The 18,864-nt window shown below is 38.6% G+C and overlaps 1 protein-coding gene across 1 annotated transcript in view; it reads right to left on the bottom strand.

The window, feature by feature from the left end:
• Positions 1-12,815: 12,815 nt before the first annotated feature.
• Positions 12,816-18,864, bottom strand: part of LOC109911144 (laminin subunit gamma-1-like) — a 65,924-nt gene continuing 59,875 nt past the window's right edge. The window contains exons 22-23 of the mRNA XM_020510410.2: positions 18,710-18,809; positions 12,816-16,437 (exon numbers count right to left, since the gene is read on the bottom strand). Coding sequence (XP_020365999.2) covers positions 16,184-16,437; positions 18,710-18,809 — 354 coding nt within the window. The 3' untranslated portion in view covers positions 12,816-16,183. The remainder of the gene's footprint in view (positions 16,438-18,709; positions 18,810-18,864) is intronic.

The following is an 18,864-nucleotide window of genomic DNA, read 5'->3' as shown; positions in this document are numbered from 1 at the left end:
CACAGGAGTTCCAGATTGTTGAAAGGTTCAATAAACCCACGGAATCAAGAAAGCAGTTAGTGATCAAAAGGATCTGATTGGCAAATTCCTTGCTTACAGACAATAGTATGGATATTCAGACTAGTTTGTCAGGCTGGAGAGCACACTGCTCCTTCTCCCGGCCCACAAGCAGTGTTATAAAGGGATTTCTCTCATGGATTTGGCCTTTCTCACTTCTTCTCAGCAATCATGTCTCCTAAGATGTGGAAACCCAGTCAACATGAGTTTAAAATAGAAAGACCTTGGTACAAAGTGCTTGGCTATGAACATTGATTTATTTTTATCACATTTTAAACCTTTAAGCTGATTGCTATAATAAGAGTATGTTTCATTAAGAGATAACTGAAGCTATATTACATGCTGAAATAGAATTGCTCCTGAAACAAAATAGCGTTAAGCATTCCAGGCTAAGCGTTATCATATATCACTTACACAAAATCTTTAACAAATATATTTAAAGAGGACAGTGGCAAGTAGTACTGGAAGAAGTAAAATGGAAGATAAGAAATATCACATTATTCAGATATGTAATGTGGACAACTATTTCATTAACCTCAAGTAACCTATTATGTTGTCTTGTATTCATTGGTAACACATTACTAATGTATGTGGAGTGGATGTACACATGTTACAATAAAACTGAAAATTCTATCCATTTTGATCAATAAGTACCAGCTGAATCATGGCTAGGAACTGTTCCTTATGTAAGCTGTCTTGATTGCAGCTGATGGTAATACTGGACAAGATCACAATCTTGACAGACTGTGTGTTTTAAATTTATTTTGCAAGTAGTCAGTTACTGAATATATTCACATGATGCTGTCAATGTACTTTTAACAAAAGAATATCAAAATTTATTGCACTAAAGGAAGAAAAGAAAACTGTTTACTATATAAGAGTTATTTGCAATGGCCTTATTACAAGTGTCAGAAATAAAGATTCAATCCTTCTTCCCTCAATACCAACTTCACAGATACTAAAATTACAGTGACGGATGACCTTGTTTCCATTTTAAATTTCCTTGTTTGATCGGCACAGCTGTACCTGGTTTCTTTCTAGCCTTTCTAGCAAACTTCTGCATTCACTTAATGCTGTGTTATTTAGTTAATGTCTCCTCATGAGACCCTGAAACAAATTGCTAATGCACCTCACTTACTCCTTAACACGTGTTTCTTAAACTCATGCATTTTTCATTCTTGCAGGAGCTTTTACACTCAGAAGCCTTCTGTTTCTGGAGCTTTTCTCATACTAACTTTTAAGCCACTTGGGATTTATTTTCTTCTGCCCTTACAGGTTTGGGGACTGCGAAACTGCACTGCTGATTTTACAGGCATTTCCTCTCTGCATGACCTGCTATCCAGAAAGAAACCTAGACTATTCCTGATCTTCTGGATTATTCTGTTTCTCTTTCTGAAAGGAAACTTGTTTCTCCCTCTACATCCCTGTGCTGTAGGCCACTTTGTTGCTAGGCAACCACCCAATTTCATTTTCAATGAAATATTCACCTCAAGAGTTTTTAAAGCATCATTTAATGCATATAAACAAGTTTCCAGACAACACTGATCACTAAATAAACACAAAAGTGGAACCAAGACTATGTCTCCCCTCTTGATTTGATTTATTACTGTCACATGTACTGACTTACGGTGAAAATGTTATCTTACATGCTTTACAGGCACATCGTACTGTACATGTCCATCAGGGTAACAGAACAGAATGCAGGATACAATGTTACAGTTGCTGAAAAGGTGCAGAGAGAGATCAACATTAACATTAAAGAGGTCCATTCAAAAGTCTGATAATAGCATTATCTTAATTTACACAATAGAAATTCAGAGCAAACCTAAAGCCATGGTTCTAAGTCAGAACCCATTTCCAAATGACAGTGGCTCTGATTTTCCAATTGCCAGACAGTTGTTTCGGCAGCAGAGATGAGATTTCTATGTTTGGACCATAGAGAGTCCCTGATAAAGCAGACTTCAAAGGAATTAACTAGGAAATCGAAGAATCCAATGTGCAATTCCCCTGTGCCTGGAATCCTCTGAAAGTATCCTTTAAATCAGGGAACTATGAGGTTTCCAGTGCTCTTAATAGTTACCCAGGAAATGTATAACAATTAAAGTCCTAGTCTAACTCCTGGGTAACTAGTAAACTGACACCCAACTTAGTACACATAACCTGACAACCCTGCCTTGGAACCTAACCCAGTACATCCCTGCAAAATAAAACCAAAAGACCTGCTGATGCTGGAAATCAGAAACAGAAACAGAAATTGCAGGAAGAGCTCCTCTGTTCTGAGGAAGGCTACCAGACCCAAAACGTTAACTCTGATTTCTCTCCACAGATGCTGCCACACCTGCTGAGCTTTTCCAGCAATTTCTGTTTTTGTTTCTGATTTACAGCATCAGCGGATGTTCTGTTAATGATATATTATTTGTTCAAGGAGGATTGTTGATCTAAACATTGAGTCCTTTGAATTGAGCCTGTAACCTACAATGTCAGCCTAAACTTATAGTTGCCAATTTATTTAAAGTCCCATTTGAATGATAATAACTCTTAACAATGCTGTTCCCTACTGCACTGACATGTTAACCTAATTATGAAGTTGAATTTTGTTGTGAAACGCAAACCTGTACTTTTCTAACTCCAAAGTGAGGACACCACCATTTGGACGCAATGTGATATTTGAAATGAGAGAGGACAATTGGTCATAAAATAATAAATATATAAAAAGTGTGAATATTCATCAAGCAGTGTGTCCACAGGAATTTGTTCAAGTGTCCTGCTAGTTTCATTCAGTTTGTCTTAGATTCTGGCATTGTGGAAGTAACTAGTTCAGCCAGCTGCTTTGGTGACTAGGCAGATGGATGAAGGAATAGCAGATGTGGATAGGACTGCATGATTATGGTTTGGCACAGGAAGCATAAAATATGCAGATGATAAACATATGTGAATATTAATTTAGAGCATAGAAATGAATTTGGATATGATTGCTCACTGAAAGTAATCATTCAATAGAAATCCGTCATCTTAGATATGGGACAGATAGCAATATTTCTGACTCTGACACAAGTGTGAGCCCTGGGAACCTGCTTTAACAGAGAAAGGCTCAGAATCAACAACATTAAAGAAGTTTCAGCTATTGGTTTGCTTCAATGGATGTCTTCAACAATCACAGCCTGATTTTGGGCTTCAATCTAACAATGAAATGAGTACAGTGTCAGTAATAAATGCTTACTATCCCCTGCACTACTTCAATGACAACATGATTCAATCCACACTGCAGCTGTTTGCACTTAAAAAATCTTTGAACTTACTATTAGCCTCAAAATGGCACTAGATGAACTAAGTAAAGTCCATTCAAAGCTCCACTCTTATCAGGTTCCCCTATCAGCTGTCTGCGGACAGTGGGACCTTGGCATGGTATTTTAACCAGTGGCTGCCACTAGGTCTGTTGTCTAAATGAGAAAGGCACCCCTACCCACAGTACTGCCGGTAGCATAGTTGATGGCAACACTAGGCTGGTCCCAGAGAGGAGCCAACATGATAGACCATAAGTTTTACTTTTCATTTACCATGGAAGTCAGTCACTGAACATATTTACAGGAGACTACCAATGTACTTTTAACAAAAAAAATAAAAGTTTATTTTACAAATGAGAATCACAAACTTTATTACACTAAACAATAACTACTGAAGCAATCTCAATACAAACACCAGAAAGGAAGGTTCATTCCTTTTATCCCAGCAATATCCTCACAGACACTCAAACCTCAGTTCAGAGTTAAACCTCAGTTCAACCCTATTCCTATGCTAAAGCTTCTTGCTCAGTTGACAAGGCTGTAATTGTTTTCTCTTGGCAAATTGCCGCAGATTCATTGAATGTTATTTCCTTCAAATGATATCTCTCCTTGAGTCCCTTATAACAAATTGTTGACTCCACTCATTATATATTTTTAAAGGTACCTTAAATGCAAAGACATCTTCCACGCTGAACATCCACAGGCTTGTGCTTTTAAGTCTTTTTGTCAGGACATCTCCCCAGTTTGACTGCTTGATGATCAAAAATAACAGCAACTCTGTTATTATAGAGTCATACGGCCATACAGCATGGAAATAGACCCTTCATTTCATCCAGTCCATAACGTACATAATCCCAAACTAAACTAGTCCCGCCTGCTTGCTCCTGGCCCATATCCTCCAAGCTTTTCCTATTCATGTACTTATCCAAATGTCTTTTAAACAATGTATCTGTGTCCTTATCCGCCACTTCCTCAGGAAGTTCATTCCAGACGCAAACTACCCGCTGTGTAAAACATTTCCCCCTCGTCATTTCTAAATCTTTCTGCTTTAACTTTAAAAATGTGCCCCCACTCATGAAATACCCCAACCTAGGGAAAAGACAACTGCCATTAACTCTATCTATACCCCTCATTATTTTATAAACATCTACAAGGTTACCTCTCAACCTCCTACACTCCAATGAAAAAGTTGTAGCCTATCCAGCCTTTCTTCATAACTCAAACCTTCCATACCTAGCACCATCCTAGTAAATCTCTTCTGAACCATCTCCAGCTTGATAATATCCTTCCAATAACTGGGCAACTAGAACTGGACACAGAAGAGGCCTCACCAATGTCCTGCACAACCTTAGCATGACTTCCCAACTCCTATACTCAAAGGACTGAGCAATGGAGGCAAGTGTGCCAAACACCTTTTTAATCACCCCATCCATATGTGAAGGAAATTTCAAAGAATTATGTACCTGCACCCCTAGGTCCATCTGTTCAAGAACAGATGCAATACATTGCATTTATCCAGATTGAAATGCATCTGCCATTTTTCAGCCCATTGAACCATTTGATCAAGATCCCTTTGTAATCTTAGTACACCTTCTTCATTGTCTACTATGCCACCAGTTTTGGTGTCGTTCACACTTACTAACTGTGCAAATCTCTTTTCTCATCCAAATCATTTATATAAATGACAAACAAATGAGGACCCAGAACTGATCCATGTGGAACACCACTGTTCACAGGCCTCCAGTCCGAAAAACTACCCTTCTCCATTACTCTCTGTCTCCTGCCATTAAGCCAATTATGTATCCGATTGGCAAGCTCACTCTGAAGCCCATGTTACCCAGCTTTACTAATTAGTCTACCATGCGGAATCTTGTCAAAGACTTTACTAAAGTCCAAGTAAACGCTCTCTACTTCTCTGCCCTCATCAATCCTTTTGATAACTTTCTCAAAAAACTCAATCAAGTTTGTAAGACACGATTTTAGTCACACAAAACCATGCTGACTATCCCTAATCAATTTTTGCCTCTCTAAATGTCCATAAATCCTATCTTTTATAATCAACTCCAACAAGTTACCCACAACCGAAGTCAGACTCACAGGTCTACAGTTCCCCGGTTTCTCTTTACAGCCTTTCTTAAACAAAAATACAACGTTAGCCACCTTCCAGCCATCAGGCACCTCACTCGTAGTTATAGATGATGCAAATATTTTTGCAAGGCGTCTCACAATTTCTTCCCTTACTTCCCACAACATTCAGGTCCTGGAGGTTTATCCACCTTTATATTCTCTCAGACTTCCCAAACTTCCTCTGCTGTAATGTTAACTGTTTCTAAAACATCAAAATTTATTTCTCTGCATTCTCTAGACTCCATTTCTTTCTCCACAGTAAAATCTGATGCAAAATACTCATTTAGTATGTCTCCCATCTCCTGGGGTTCAACACAAAGACAACCTCCTTGATATTTCAAGAGTCTTACCCTCTCTCTAGTTACCCTCTTGCTCTTAATGTATTTGCAGAATCTCTTTGGATTACCTTTATCAGCCAATGCTATCTCTCATCCCTCTTTGCCTTCCCGATTTCTTTCTTAAGAATGCCCCTACACTCTTTGTATTGATTAAGAGATTCAATTGAACCAAGTTGTCTATATCTAAAATAAGATTCTCTTTTATTCTTGACTAGAACCTCAATATCTTTATTCATCCATTGTTCCTTAATCTTACCAGCCTTACCCTTCACTCTAACAGGAACATAATGCCTCTGAACTCTTGTCAGCACACTCTTGAACACCTCGCAATTGTCAGTCGTCCCTTTACCTGCGAACAGTATACTCCAGTCAACTTTTGAAAGTTCTTGTCTCATACGTTTAAAACTTGCCTTACTCCAATTAAACACTTTAATTTTTATGGAAGGCTTATTCTTTTCCATAACCATTTTGAAACTAATAGAATTATGATCACTAGACACAAAGTATTACTTTTACTTCAGTCACCTGCCCTGCCTTGTTGCCCAAAAAAAATCTAGTTTTTCTCCTTTTCTAGTAGGAGCATCCACATATTGATAAAGAAAATTTTCTTGAACACGTTTAACAAATTCTTTGCCATCCAAACCTTTAACATTACGGTAATCTGTTATGGACCTCTACTCTGTATGAACCTGTGTCTGAGCCCTTCTCTATCTCTGGAAATCATACAATGAAGTCAGCAAACAACTTAGCAATTATCTCCCCAGGTGGCTTTCCAGTCATTTGGCTAAAATCACACAACTGCTTATAAATACTATAATGAAGTCCTTTTCAAAACTAAAATCCTTTTTCTCCACTTTGGAACCAAAAATCCTAAATTGCAGTAATATATTATGAATGTTCATCACAATGCATATGCAGCTTCCTCTAAGACCAGGTTTTTCCTTCTCAGGATTTGTTGCCCAGAACCATTCGTATGACTCTAAGCTTAATTAGGATTTTGTAAAGCTGAACTATGATTCCTTGTATTTCAGAAATAAAGCATTTCTTACCCAATTTGATCATTTTCTGTACCTGTTCACAATAGTTTAAGGATCCGTGTACCTGAACATTCAAGTTTTTGGACATCTACTGTTTCTAGCTTATTGCTGTTTTGAAATTACTCTGCTCTATCGTTCTTTAGACCCAGAGTGGATGACCTCACATTTCCCTGAAAGGAAAACCATCTGCCCTTCTCTTACCCATTCATGTAATCAATTCATATCTCATTGTAACGTTCTATTTCTTTCTACATAGCTTACCATGCCACCACCTTAGGGTCATTGAATGTGCGGCTTTGTGTCCTATCATCAAAGTCATCATTGAGATCATGTATTCAGGGCAGTTGTGAATGAGTCATAGGGCCCTGGTTCAAATCCCAGAAGTGTATCATCACATCCTGAACATGTTGATTAGAAAATACCCGGAAGACCACAAAACCAAATTGATGGACATTACCTGTCCACTACTTTAATCACCTTCTCAAACACTTTAATCAGGTTCATCAGACACAATCTACTCTTTACAAATCCCACACTGGTTGTTTGTAATCAGCTGTAAAATATCAAGGTGTTGTTACAGTTGCAAGACTTTATGAAATGGTCATGTTTTAAGCAGTCTCCAATTATTTACTGAATGTCCTGAAATTGGCCATTGTGAAATCTCATGAAATCTCTTCTAGAAATGGACTCATGTGATATGGTTGTCATAGAGAAAGAGACCTAAGCCAAACCATAGAAAATCAAGTGTCAGTTTTCATATATTGACACTGTACTTTCTAGGCACTGACTGTCAGGCTTAGAGGCCCAGACGTAGAAACCGAAAACCAAGTTTGCTGTGAAAAGCCAAGAAATAGAATGTTTTGTATTAGCCATCAAGTACAATGCCAGACTGGCAATTTAAGGACTGAGGATTTGTCAGGTAGGGCCTTACTGTTGAAAGTTAATTTGGGCATATTTAGAAGATTAGGTGAAACAGTTTTCAAAGGACATTGGAAGACTTCCTCTGGTCTGCAGGGAGAAGCGTTTGCTGAAAATCTGGGAGGAAAATGGGACTTAATCTAAAAGGTTACATCTCGGTTAAGCAGGTGACATAATATGCAAATAGGTTGTAAAGCATTTTTGGTTGCATTAATTAGTTAATGGTGAAATATCATTTCTGTAGTTTGATATGTCACTTGTCTTTTCAGTACCATTTTATTCTATGTTGATTTTAGCTTGTTTATTACAGTATAAGTCAAAAATCAAATCTTGTCATGCAGTTTTTGATATTGGTTGCCAGAAAATTATCAGTCTCTGTTGATACCATGACATTGTTCAGTTTCTCCTACATTAATTAAAGTCCCTTATAGTTTTCTGATGCGAGACTAATTGCTCTGAATTGTCCTAGTTTCCTCCTTTGACTTTTCCAGCGCAAATGTGCAATTGTCCAATCTAAAGGAACGATTTCCAAATCAAGGGAACTGTGAACAATTACAACAAAAGTGTCAGGAAGCCAGGTAGTGGGATACGTTGTGGGTTGTGTCCACTAAAACCAGCTGAGGTGTCTAGAGTAGATACACTGCCACCAATTCTTCTTATTGGTATGGTTTAGATTATTGATACCATGACAAAGCCCTCAGCAGAAGTGAGGCTCAGTTTAGTTAAGCTGTGTAAGTTTATTACATAGTACTTAATATTCAGTTACGTTGTATCTGCGTCTCTGTTAAGACCACAGAACAGACTTAAGAATAAACACACATCCTGTTTAGCTACATTGAATTTAGCACTAGCACAAGACTTTATACTGGAAATAAAATACACCGGTTAACTCCTCCCAGGAACAGTCCTAGGGGATAGGATGACATTTTAAATATAGTCATGTGGCTGAAAGTCTTGGATATTAGCTACTTTTCAGGTTTAAACATGATTGAAGTGTTCCCCAGGCATCAGAAAATCTAATATCTGCAGGGAAATGAAGAAAGCCTCAGGGAGAAGAAAAGTCAGGGTTTGGTCCCACTCCTGGGCTTAGGAATCAAACCCTGGTTCAAACATCCCCTTTGGAATTAAACCTCCTTACTTTAAACCTTTAATTCCTTCACGAGGTTTGATTGCTCCCATGTCACATTCCTGGAGCTCAGAAATCAAACTTACTTGTTTTTGCAGCTTCCTCCAACCTATTTCCTGCTCAACTGGAAGCTGAACCTGTCAATCATACTGACTTCCAAATAGTAAACTTATCAGAGCTAAAATTCAAACTGGTTGAAATAAAAAAGTTAAAAAGTTAATAGCATGCAGGTAATTGTGGACTTCCTAGTTTTTCACATGCTACCTGAACCAAATCCAGCCCGGCACCTCCAGCTCTCCCACTGTGTCAACAAGTTAAAATTCCACTGAACTCACTTTTATCATAGCAAAGGTGCATATCGCATATTGGTTTCAAAATAAAGTCTGGCAGAAGTACATTTAAAAAGATTGACATGCTCAAGTTTTCTCATGACTCTTAAACAAGAAATTTCACTATTAAGTTGTATTCTGATCTAAGGTGCTGATTTATATATGTTTTAGTATCATTTAGTTTTGGGTTTGAAATAATAACGTCTGAATTTTGTCTGTATGGATGAAATGATTCATAACTAATTTTAAACCGCATACTGGTTTCAAAAAAAAGTCATGGCTCCAGAAATACTGACAATTTAATTATCAAACCGTTTCATACACACAGACTAAAACCCCCATGCCACTAGTTCAAAATCCAATGTCTGAAAGAAATGGTATTAACATATAGCAAACTTTGTTTTAATTGGCACCTTATGAACTGGCATACTCAATAAATCAACAAAAATTATATACCTGAATACCAAACGTTTACTGAATTACCAGGATGTCTGAGTTGTCAGTTGAGGTTGCAAGTGAGAAGGCTTTCTGCTGGTAAATTTTATTTAAGGCAAAGTTGCATTATTAAAGTGGTTTATGCTGTAAATAAAGTGATGTGTATACCCTGCATTACATTTCTATTTCTTAGTTTTTGCATTGATTATGTGGACCTTTTGATCAACTGCAATATTTGATGAACCAGCATACTCCTGGTCCTATTGGTGCTGGTTAATAAAACGTTTACTGCATATTTATAAATTCTACATGTTACATCGCAGGTGGGCTTCTGAAGACTCCTGTGAGAAGGCCAAACACTGATACCCATGAAAGGTACAATCAACGTCAAAATGTGCACCAGAATTGTAACAGAGTAGACAATCAGGATGGTGAAAACGCAAATGAATTGCTTGGTCAGATTGGAAGGCCCTCTTTAGAACCATATAGCTGCCCAGATATTCAGAATGATTCTGTGCACCATGTACAACACAGAGTAGCAGAGAGAGTAGCCATGCAGCAAGAGAAAGGTGTTGAATGCTTTGCTCTCCAGAAAAGGAGCTAGAAAGAGCCAACAAAGGAGACACCACACTCAAGGATGACCAGAACAGCTTGATTCAGGCACAGTTCTGTTAAAGTGAGGTGATGCTGGAACACAAATTCTGAATTCTGTGTGATACGCAGGCCCACAATCATTAATCTATCAATTTTATGAACGCACAATTGCTATTCTTTAACTCTTGGTGTTCATTTCTTCACAAGGCAAAGGATCACCAGCAGGAAACAGGTAAAAATTAAGAAGATGAGACAACAGAGTGGTAAAATGATCAAGAAACATTTAAGTTCACTAGAACATCAATGTTAGATTCACAGATGAATTCCACAGTGTAATTAAACATTCTTTATTTTCATTTTTTTGTCTATTCCTACATGATGCTCCCTCCGTGGCAGGATGCTCACATCTCTGCTTTGACTACTCAAATGCTTTGGACACTGTCTTCTGAATTTGGGAAGTCAGAAGGATCCTGTCAAATACCGTCCACCTGTAACTTTACAGAGCTAAACAAAACCTTCAGGACAGAGGTAACCTCTGATGCTGTGACCAAATGGTTATTAAAAGGTGAGAATTATAATGGCTTCCAGGCATTCCACACTTTCCTACTTCCATGTCAGCTTTCTCCACCTTCTGTCACAAGGCCTGCCTGTATTTCTTGGCTAGCCAGGAGCCAGAGAATATTTTGCTGCATTTCAGTGAGATACCAAATGGCCAAGGTAAGGCTTCCCTCTATCCTGACAGTGCAAGCCTTGGTTAATGTTCTTGACTGGCAAACACTTCTGATGCTCCCCAAACGAGGCTGTGTTTTCCTTGAATGTAGATATCAATATGAAGGCCTGAGACATTATGGTTATCATGCTACAGAAGGATCTCTGATCTCTCCCCAATCATGCAGTGCTGCAGACATGTTCACACATCCAGAATAATCCCTGACCTCTAGCATCTGCATCCAGTTGAGCAGAGTTTGAGGAATGTCCTGCACCCTCTAATTGGGCCTCTCCCTGCCTACTGCAACATACTTTTACATGAGTCTTATCTACCCGTATTGGCAGTCCCACCTAACTGTATCTTTCTGAACAGAAGGTGGGTGTGCTTGAGTCCTATAAGACCAAAAGAAATCAGAAAAGGAGTAGGCCATTTGGCCCCTGAAGCCTGCTCTACTATTCAATAGGATCATGGCAGATCTGACATTTCTCATATTCACTTTCTGGCATTTTCTCTATGTCACCATGCATCATCAGAATGAGTGAACTCCTCAGAGCAGTCTTTGTCTTCCTCCTCCATCACTTTTGAGGGACACTTGAAAGGCTCTTGGGAGATGAGAAACATGAATTGGAACATCATTGCGCACATTATTATATTTTATTGCCTGCTAACATTAAAACAACCTGTGTGAGTGTTACACACTAAGCAATGGTATAACATTTAATTCTGCCATCCATCTGGAGCACAGTAATCACCCCACCTCCAATAAGCTGGCCTGCCAAGACCCTGCTAGGTTTTTCAATCATCGAAGACAGTACAGTCAAGCCAGATCCATTCATTGTCCCACTCGAAATACACATCAAAAAGTGGTCAATTGAAAAGAGAAAAACTAAACATATTGGAACTTTAAAGCAATGGCAAAAAATGGTGGGGACAAACCATAGGTCAGTCATCATTCTTAATGACAAATCATAGGTTACAATTTTAGATGTAAGACAATGTTCAGAATTTAAAATCTGATGATAATTAAGTTGATTTGCAAGATGGAAGAAGGAGTAAAAATATTCTAGTAGGTCGCACTTAATTTGTAATTAATAGTTAATCTCTAGAAAACAAAATGAATAAACATAATAATGCACAGTGTATGTTAAATAGTTTTAGGTAAAGCAAGCAATGAGAGCAATGACCTTGAATACAAAGCTGAACAATTCTAGGCCCTGAAAGTAAAAACATTTTAGCTGCCACTTAGTTTGGTTGACAAAATAATCCAATTTTCATTTTGCTTTGGCAATACATATCATACTCTCAACAGAAATAACAACTAGAAAATCTTGTGCCAAACTATTCCAAATTGCTGTAATATTTTTCTAAATAATCGAGACTTTCTGAAACAATATGTTTTCAGAAAATAACCCTTAAGCATAAAACAAATGTAAACTCTCAGCTGATTTAGCATCTAGTTAAAGAGTGTTTCCCCTAATCAGTCATTCGTTGTCAGCAGTTAAGAGGCTAAAAGCACACACAGACACACAAAACAAAATTTATTACTATAATATTATACCATAAACAAAATTTATGATTTGCCAGCACTTTTACTTCTATGCAAAAGAAAGTGAAACCTGCTTCAGGCATTGATAAACAGCAACTATTATTTGTTCTTATTCAACCAACAGGCAGTGTACCTCTACCTATAAATGGCCAATAGTGTAGTGTCTATATCATGCAAGCTCCCATTGTCTGTGTGGTATTGCCATTGAACTATCTGGGACAAACTAGGGCAAATCGAACAGTGTAATGTTGACCTCCATCACCATGTGGAAAAAACTTGTTAAACGGATTAAATCAAAAATACTAAACCAGTCCATTAAAGTGCAATGTGATAGTTTATTGCGCAACTGTAACTGAACAAAGAACAAAAAAATCCTACACGAAGCACGTAAAAATGTCAAAGACAATAAATAACCCATATGAGACTTTTGTTTTGCAGTCTGTGCTCCTGAACCTCAGTGACAGCTTGTGAAATTATGAAAGAATAAAGTGGGTACACAGTCATTGAAATTGTTCTTAAATATCAGGATATTACAGGTTTTTTTTATACAGCTAGTAATAAAATTTACTTCCCCAGGGATCACCATGGTCACCACTTTTTCTCATTAATTTCTTATTGTGATGTTCTTGTGACTGTGTAAAGTTCTATTGTCGGTAGTCCTGCACACAGTCTTGCCCACATGACTATTCTTTAAGCCTGAGTTTAGATTATGAGTAATGGCCAGCCGATGTTCAATTATCAGTGTCATTGTCGGCAAATCTGATACTTCTCAGCAAATCAATAATTAAATAGTATAAAATCAGGCAACATGAAATAAAAACAGAAAATGTTGGAAATCCTCAGCAGGTCAGGCAGCATTTGAGGGGAGCCAAGCAGAATGAGTGGCTTACATTCACCAATCAGGATTGGAAACTTGGAGTGGAATCTTACCAGGCTCTCGTTACAGAGCAGTGAGTTCCCAAATGATGTTCTTCATTGCTTGCTGAATAGCTTGTTAACAGTTCCATTCACCATCGGTGACAATCTTGCTAAATTCGTGAAACAAACTCGCCATCGATAAACTCGACATAGAAACCACAGCCGGTTCTCAGTGGGATCAACCTGCCATTTGATCCACCAGCACCGGCAGCATGTACCCTCCAATTATGGACATTGGCACTCCACTTTGAGGGAGGTGTTGCCACAACCCAGGCATCCTCCAAATTACTGGCACTGCACTGTGCAATAGCAGACTGGTCTAGGAGGGCACAAAACTGTCCAACAGTCTTTGGCTACATTGGGTAGTAACTGCACAGGGAAAGGAACCCATTTCACAGATTTTGCCAGGCTGTCTCCCAGGGCTGTTCCTTTGCACTCACAGCACACACTCACTTGGTTTCACTGGCATGCCAGCAGCATGCATGCTTTGCACTGCCTTGCCATGCCTTGCACTGCCCCAAAGGGCACAGTCAGACAATCAGACAGTGGCCGTGCTGTTCAGTAATCCTCAGTCAACAGCGTGTGCATCTCGCCTTATGTCAGTGTGGCATGTCACTTCAGTGTCCGGATCACTCGGCTTCCATAATTGTGACAAACACACGTCTGCAGCAAGGAGAGCAACATTTCTGTGTAAGAGAAGTGAGGGACAGGGGCCATGCCCAGTCAGTGAAGGGTTAGGGTGCCAAGTGAATGAGGAATTAGGGTGCCAGGTAGTTGAGGGGTAAGGTGGAAGGTGGATGGGGAGTAGGTGGCAGGTAGGTGAGAGGTTTGAGTGACAGGCAAGTGGCTAGTGCTTAGTGTCTATTTGGGGTGCCAGTCATGGGGTTGAATTTGGGACAAACAGAGGGGTCCACCTGGAGAGTTGTCTCGGGAACCTGGAGGAGTTGGAGCCAGGTCGGTTTAAGCTGGGAGGAATGCTAGGTACAAGGGGAGCTATTGGGCAGGGATGTGTTGTTTGAGTTCAGTGAGGAGACTTTGCTATCCATGGGGTGTCTGGCATGGGATTCAGGGCCAGGGGTAGTCTGGTCCGAACAGGAATCAGGGGGAGTTAGGTCAACTCCAGGCCAAGGATTGTTGAGTGCCCATAATGAAGTCAGGTGAAATCAACCCTGGGTACATAAAACCTGCATGAGTTATAGATGATATACTAGCTTTTGGTTAGTGTCAGTCTGAGTTTCCATGTCTATAATTTATGTTTCATCTCACTATCGAAATAAAGCATTCATTCCTTTTAGTTCCCACCATATAACCTTGCTTGATGTTTTTTAATAAATTAGGTTGGAGTTCATGTTGCACAGCATGCAATCCCATATAATCTGCAGGAGACGAAAGTGAACTGTTTCTTTGCTTTCAAAGGAAGAAGAAAAAGAAAAGGGAAAAACTAGAGCAGTGAATGAAATGCAAAAGTAAACATGTCACCCAATCTATCTTTGGCATTGGAGGTTTAAGATCTCAGAAGGATGCTTGAGGAAGTATACCAGCTGAGATTCATGTGCTTAAAATGCTGCCTTTCAATGATTGGTTAGTTTTTATTTGATTTCACAAATTTAAGAAAAAAACAAACCTTTTGGATAAAGATTAAAGCAGTCAGTCTACACGAGGTTTAAACAGTGAAATTTAAATAAATACGCCCATGTAGGGCAAAAAGTTTTCCCCAAATTTCCTTTCTTGCATTTTCTCAACCTAACTCCAATGTTGCTTTCTGGCTGAATTTCATTTGGCAGCAACTCCCCAGGAACCAGTAGATTTCCTGTAATTCACTTAGGGTGGCTACAATTCCACGTGTTAGTGTGGACAGGGACCCATGGGGCAATGGCATGAGGCAGCAGATGTTGGCTTTGACAGCAGCATCTACATCTCATAAAGAATAAAACAAATCTGTAAATAGGTAGCAATCAGGAAAGAAAACCTTGGCTGATTTCTCTTCCTTCTCCTTCCCCCTCCTCACTGCATCCCAACTAGTCTAGCTGGCATCCAATACAAGTACAGTAGTTTTCTAAGAGTTATTTGTTTGTCTTTGTTAAATCAGTTTTTAGTACTGGTTACTCTTACAGTTCACACAGACATCACAATAACAGCAGCCAGCAGAGCAGCCAATTCTGTACAAATGATCCATAGGCCACTAAAAGATCCATACCGCATTTCAAGCAACATATTGACTTTCTGCTACTGTTGAAAGGGGTGGATTTCAAACATTAATGATAGTGTCAGAATAAATGCACAGTATGGCACTGAAACAAGCAATACTGCTTTGTATTGCCTTCATACATTGTAGACTCAGCAACAGTAAACTATAACTTGCAATGCTGCAGGATTTTGTATATATGAAAAATTGATCATGAATATCTGGTCCAGTTTCTAAAAACTGACTTTATTTATGAAAAAAATAAATTATTTTCTTTTTACTGCAACCTAGTTAGACGTAAGTGGGAATAATTAAAGCTAGCACTACAGCAATAGTGCAACGCATGTGACACAGAATAAGTAATGGAAAGGACGTGGTGAAATTTGCATCTAATTCAATCAAGTACCAACTTAAAAGTAATTATTTTTGCAAAAGCTGTTACTGTGTTCACATTTTATCTGTCTGTTTGATGCTGATAAAGTATTGCATAGAATGTCTTTTGCTGAGGTTTTTTTCTTAAAACAGAAATTTTTCACAATTAGTTTTAGCAGTACAACTTCTGTCAAAAGGTGTCAAGCACTTAGGGCCTTTCATAGGCTGCAGTGTTGAAGCATCCAAGAGGTAAAGTGTCTCTAATGTTTTCTAGGTTTTTAATAGCTCCACGGATGTCCTCAATATCTTGATCATAAGCTGCTATTGATTCTCTTTGTTCTCTGGCAGCTTCCTGCAATTCTTGTTGCTTCAATTGAAGTTCATTGGTCAATTGGTCTTTAGAGATTTGCAAAGAATTTTCTATACGTTGTAACTTAGTAGCATCAATCTCAGCTGCATTACCTGCAAAGAAAAAGCATCAATTTAAACAGTGTTTTCATGACCATAATAGTCTATTAGATGAAAGGATAGCTGTGAGAAAGAAAAATATCTGTAAAGTTACGAGTACTTAAGCAATAATAGTGGAGATTATCAAATCCAGATTTCACAGGCTAGTCTTGAACATGCTAAAAATCAGATGTCGAAACATTCTGAAACTTTGAGGATGTCATCTGTATAAGATCCATGATGGCTTTATTTCATACAGGGTAGCAAGACCAGCATTAAAACTAATCAATACATTTCTGTGTGCCTCTGCTCCAAATCTGCATAATTTGTGTTGAAATTGAACCTCCATAAACAGAGAAGCATAGTGAATACTGCATTTTATTAGCACAATGCAGCGAAATGCTGAAATTCCCAAGCCTATCCAAAGCTGATGCTGAACACTTTCCCATTTGGATGCAGAAAAAATGTCAATGAGAGACTCAAAATGAGACTATTAATGGGCATGTCCTGGTCTTGGAATTGCGTCAAAGGCCTGCAGCAGACTGTGCATTGGAATGTATACAGCAGACATCAGGGCAGAGGCATGTAATTAATCCTGCCCTAGATGGAATTAAAACTCAGGTTCAAGTTTCTAACAGGACAAGAATCTGTTATTGTGCAGTGTGTTAAAGCTATATGGACACTTCCTCAGTTAGTGAATTATGTTGTATTTTCAGTTAGTGAATCATGCTCTGTTCTTTCAGTTAGTAAATCATGCTGCATACTTTTTATATGTAGAGCTACATTTCAGCTTAGTTCATTTTCTATATTAGTTACATATTAGTGAGATATTATCTTCCTTCTGTCAATCCATTTAAGACTAGTTTTTTTAAAAACAAAAACAAATCCATGGAGACTTGGAATTGCATTATCATGCCTCTGACTGCTGGGTTTGGGGGTACAGATTGGAAGTTAAAAAAGACACCCTGGTCCCAATTCTGGATTCCCATCCCCATTCCTGGCACATGTAACTTTCAATGGGGCAGGATAACAGCCCAAGTAGTAAGGCTGCACCTTGCAATCGCAACTTGGCCTGCTGCATTGCAGGGATAGATATATCCTAATCCTCTGAAATTGTCATGGAGTTGGGTCAGTTTCTAAATGACTCTTGGTTCACAGCTTCCACAGGGGAGTCAGGAACCAAAGTCTAGATTCTGGAGCATTTAAAAGATAAGATGAAAAGATCATATCTGTACCCTTCCACGCCAACTCATGCCTGCACCCACCCCAAAAGCCCCCTCATACCCTCCATGGCAATTCATGGCAATTGCATGTTCATTCCCCTCTATACAGGACCAATCAATCCTACAGTAAACATGCTATATGTTGAACTGAAAAAAAATTCATACATTTCCTTTAAAAATCTGTCTTTGCTGCAACCACGTGTCAATCCACCATACATTTAAAGTATTAATGCCAGAAGCTATAGCGCATGAAATCTCTATCTTATGAAAATAAACATTGAGCAATTAGCAAAACAGATCACTGAAGGAAAAACTTATTATAAAATCATAAAACTTTTAATCAGACATTGATTTCTTTTCTTCCAAATGTATCAAAAATTTTTAAACATTTTATGGGAGCCTGGTCTCTCAGGTAGACATGCATAATGAGGCTTATAGCTTCTGTTTTTCATTGTTTGACTCTTTCACCAGGTTGCAGTGTCAGCAGTTTTCAAAAAGTTAATTAGTTCTGCACAGAATGTACAGAGGGTGAATGAATATGGAAGTTCTATGAGTTGGTATGAAGGGCTTAGTGGCTATTGGTGGGGGCATGTCTTGCCATTTAGTGTATGAGAGGCCAATAGTAGGCAGGTGGGGTCATGTATTGGCATGGAGCTGGCATGTGGATTGAGTGGGTATGTAAGATATGAGGACTAGAGACTTTAAAATATACAAAATATACAAAAACAATGAGAATGAAGTCCCAGCAAACCAAAGTGGACCTTTTAAATATCTACCTTGGCACTCCAATGATACGTGATACCTGACTCTATCCAACACCTATCCCAATCACTCCCAAAAGTCCCAGAATTAAACTTGGATCTGATGGAGCAGGTTCTATTAAGGTCTTTGGAGTCTTCACCTGTCCCCTCACTAACGCCAGTAATGGTAGAGTTTCAAGGAGTAAAAAAGTGATGTTTTTCACGAAGTTTTTGATTAATCTTTTTGTTTCCAAGTACCTAATGTACACTGAGCTTTCATTATAGTTACAGAGTCTTGTCAATTCTGAACTGTGTCACACTCACCCATAGAAAGCAGTAGGTTGCTTATCAAATCCATTGTTTTTTTAATGGAACCCTGTGTACTTGCTACATTCATGGTCGCATCGTTTACATTGGCTGTGATCTGGAACAATAAGTGGAAGGATAAACACATTGAGCCATGTGATAACAGTACAGAG

The sequence above is a fragment of the Rhincodon typus genome, chromosome 10 (assembly GCF_021869965.1).
Source record: "Rhincodon typus isolate 14 chromosome 10, sRhiTyp1.1, whole genome shotgun sequence".
NCBI lineage: Eukaryota > Metazoa > Chordata > Chondrichthyes > Orectolobiformes > Rhincodontidae > Rhincodon > Rhincodon typus.
The sequence above is the reverse complement of the archived record's forward strand: the minus strand, read 5'-3'. Positions and strand labels throughout refer to the sequence as shown.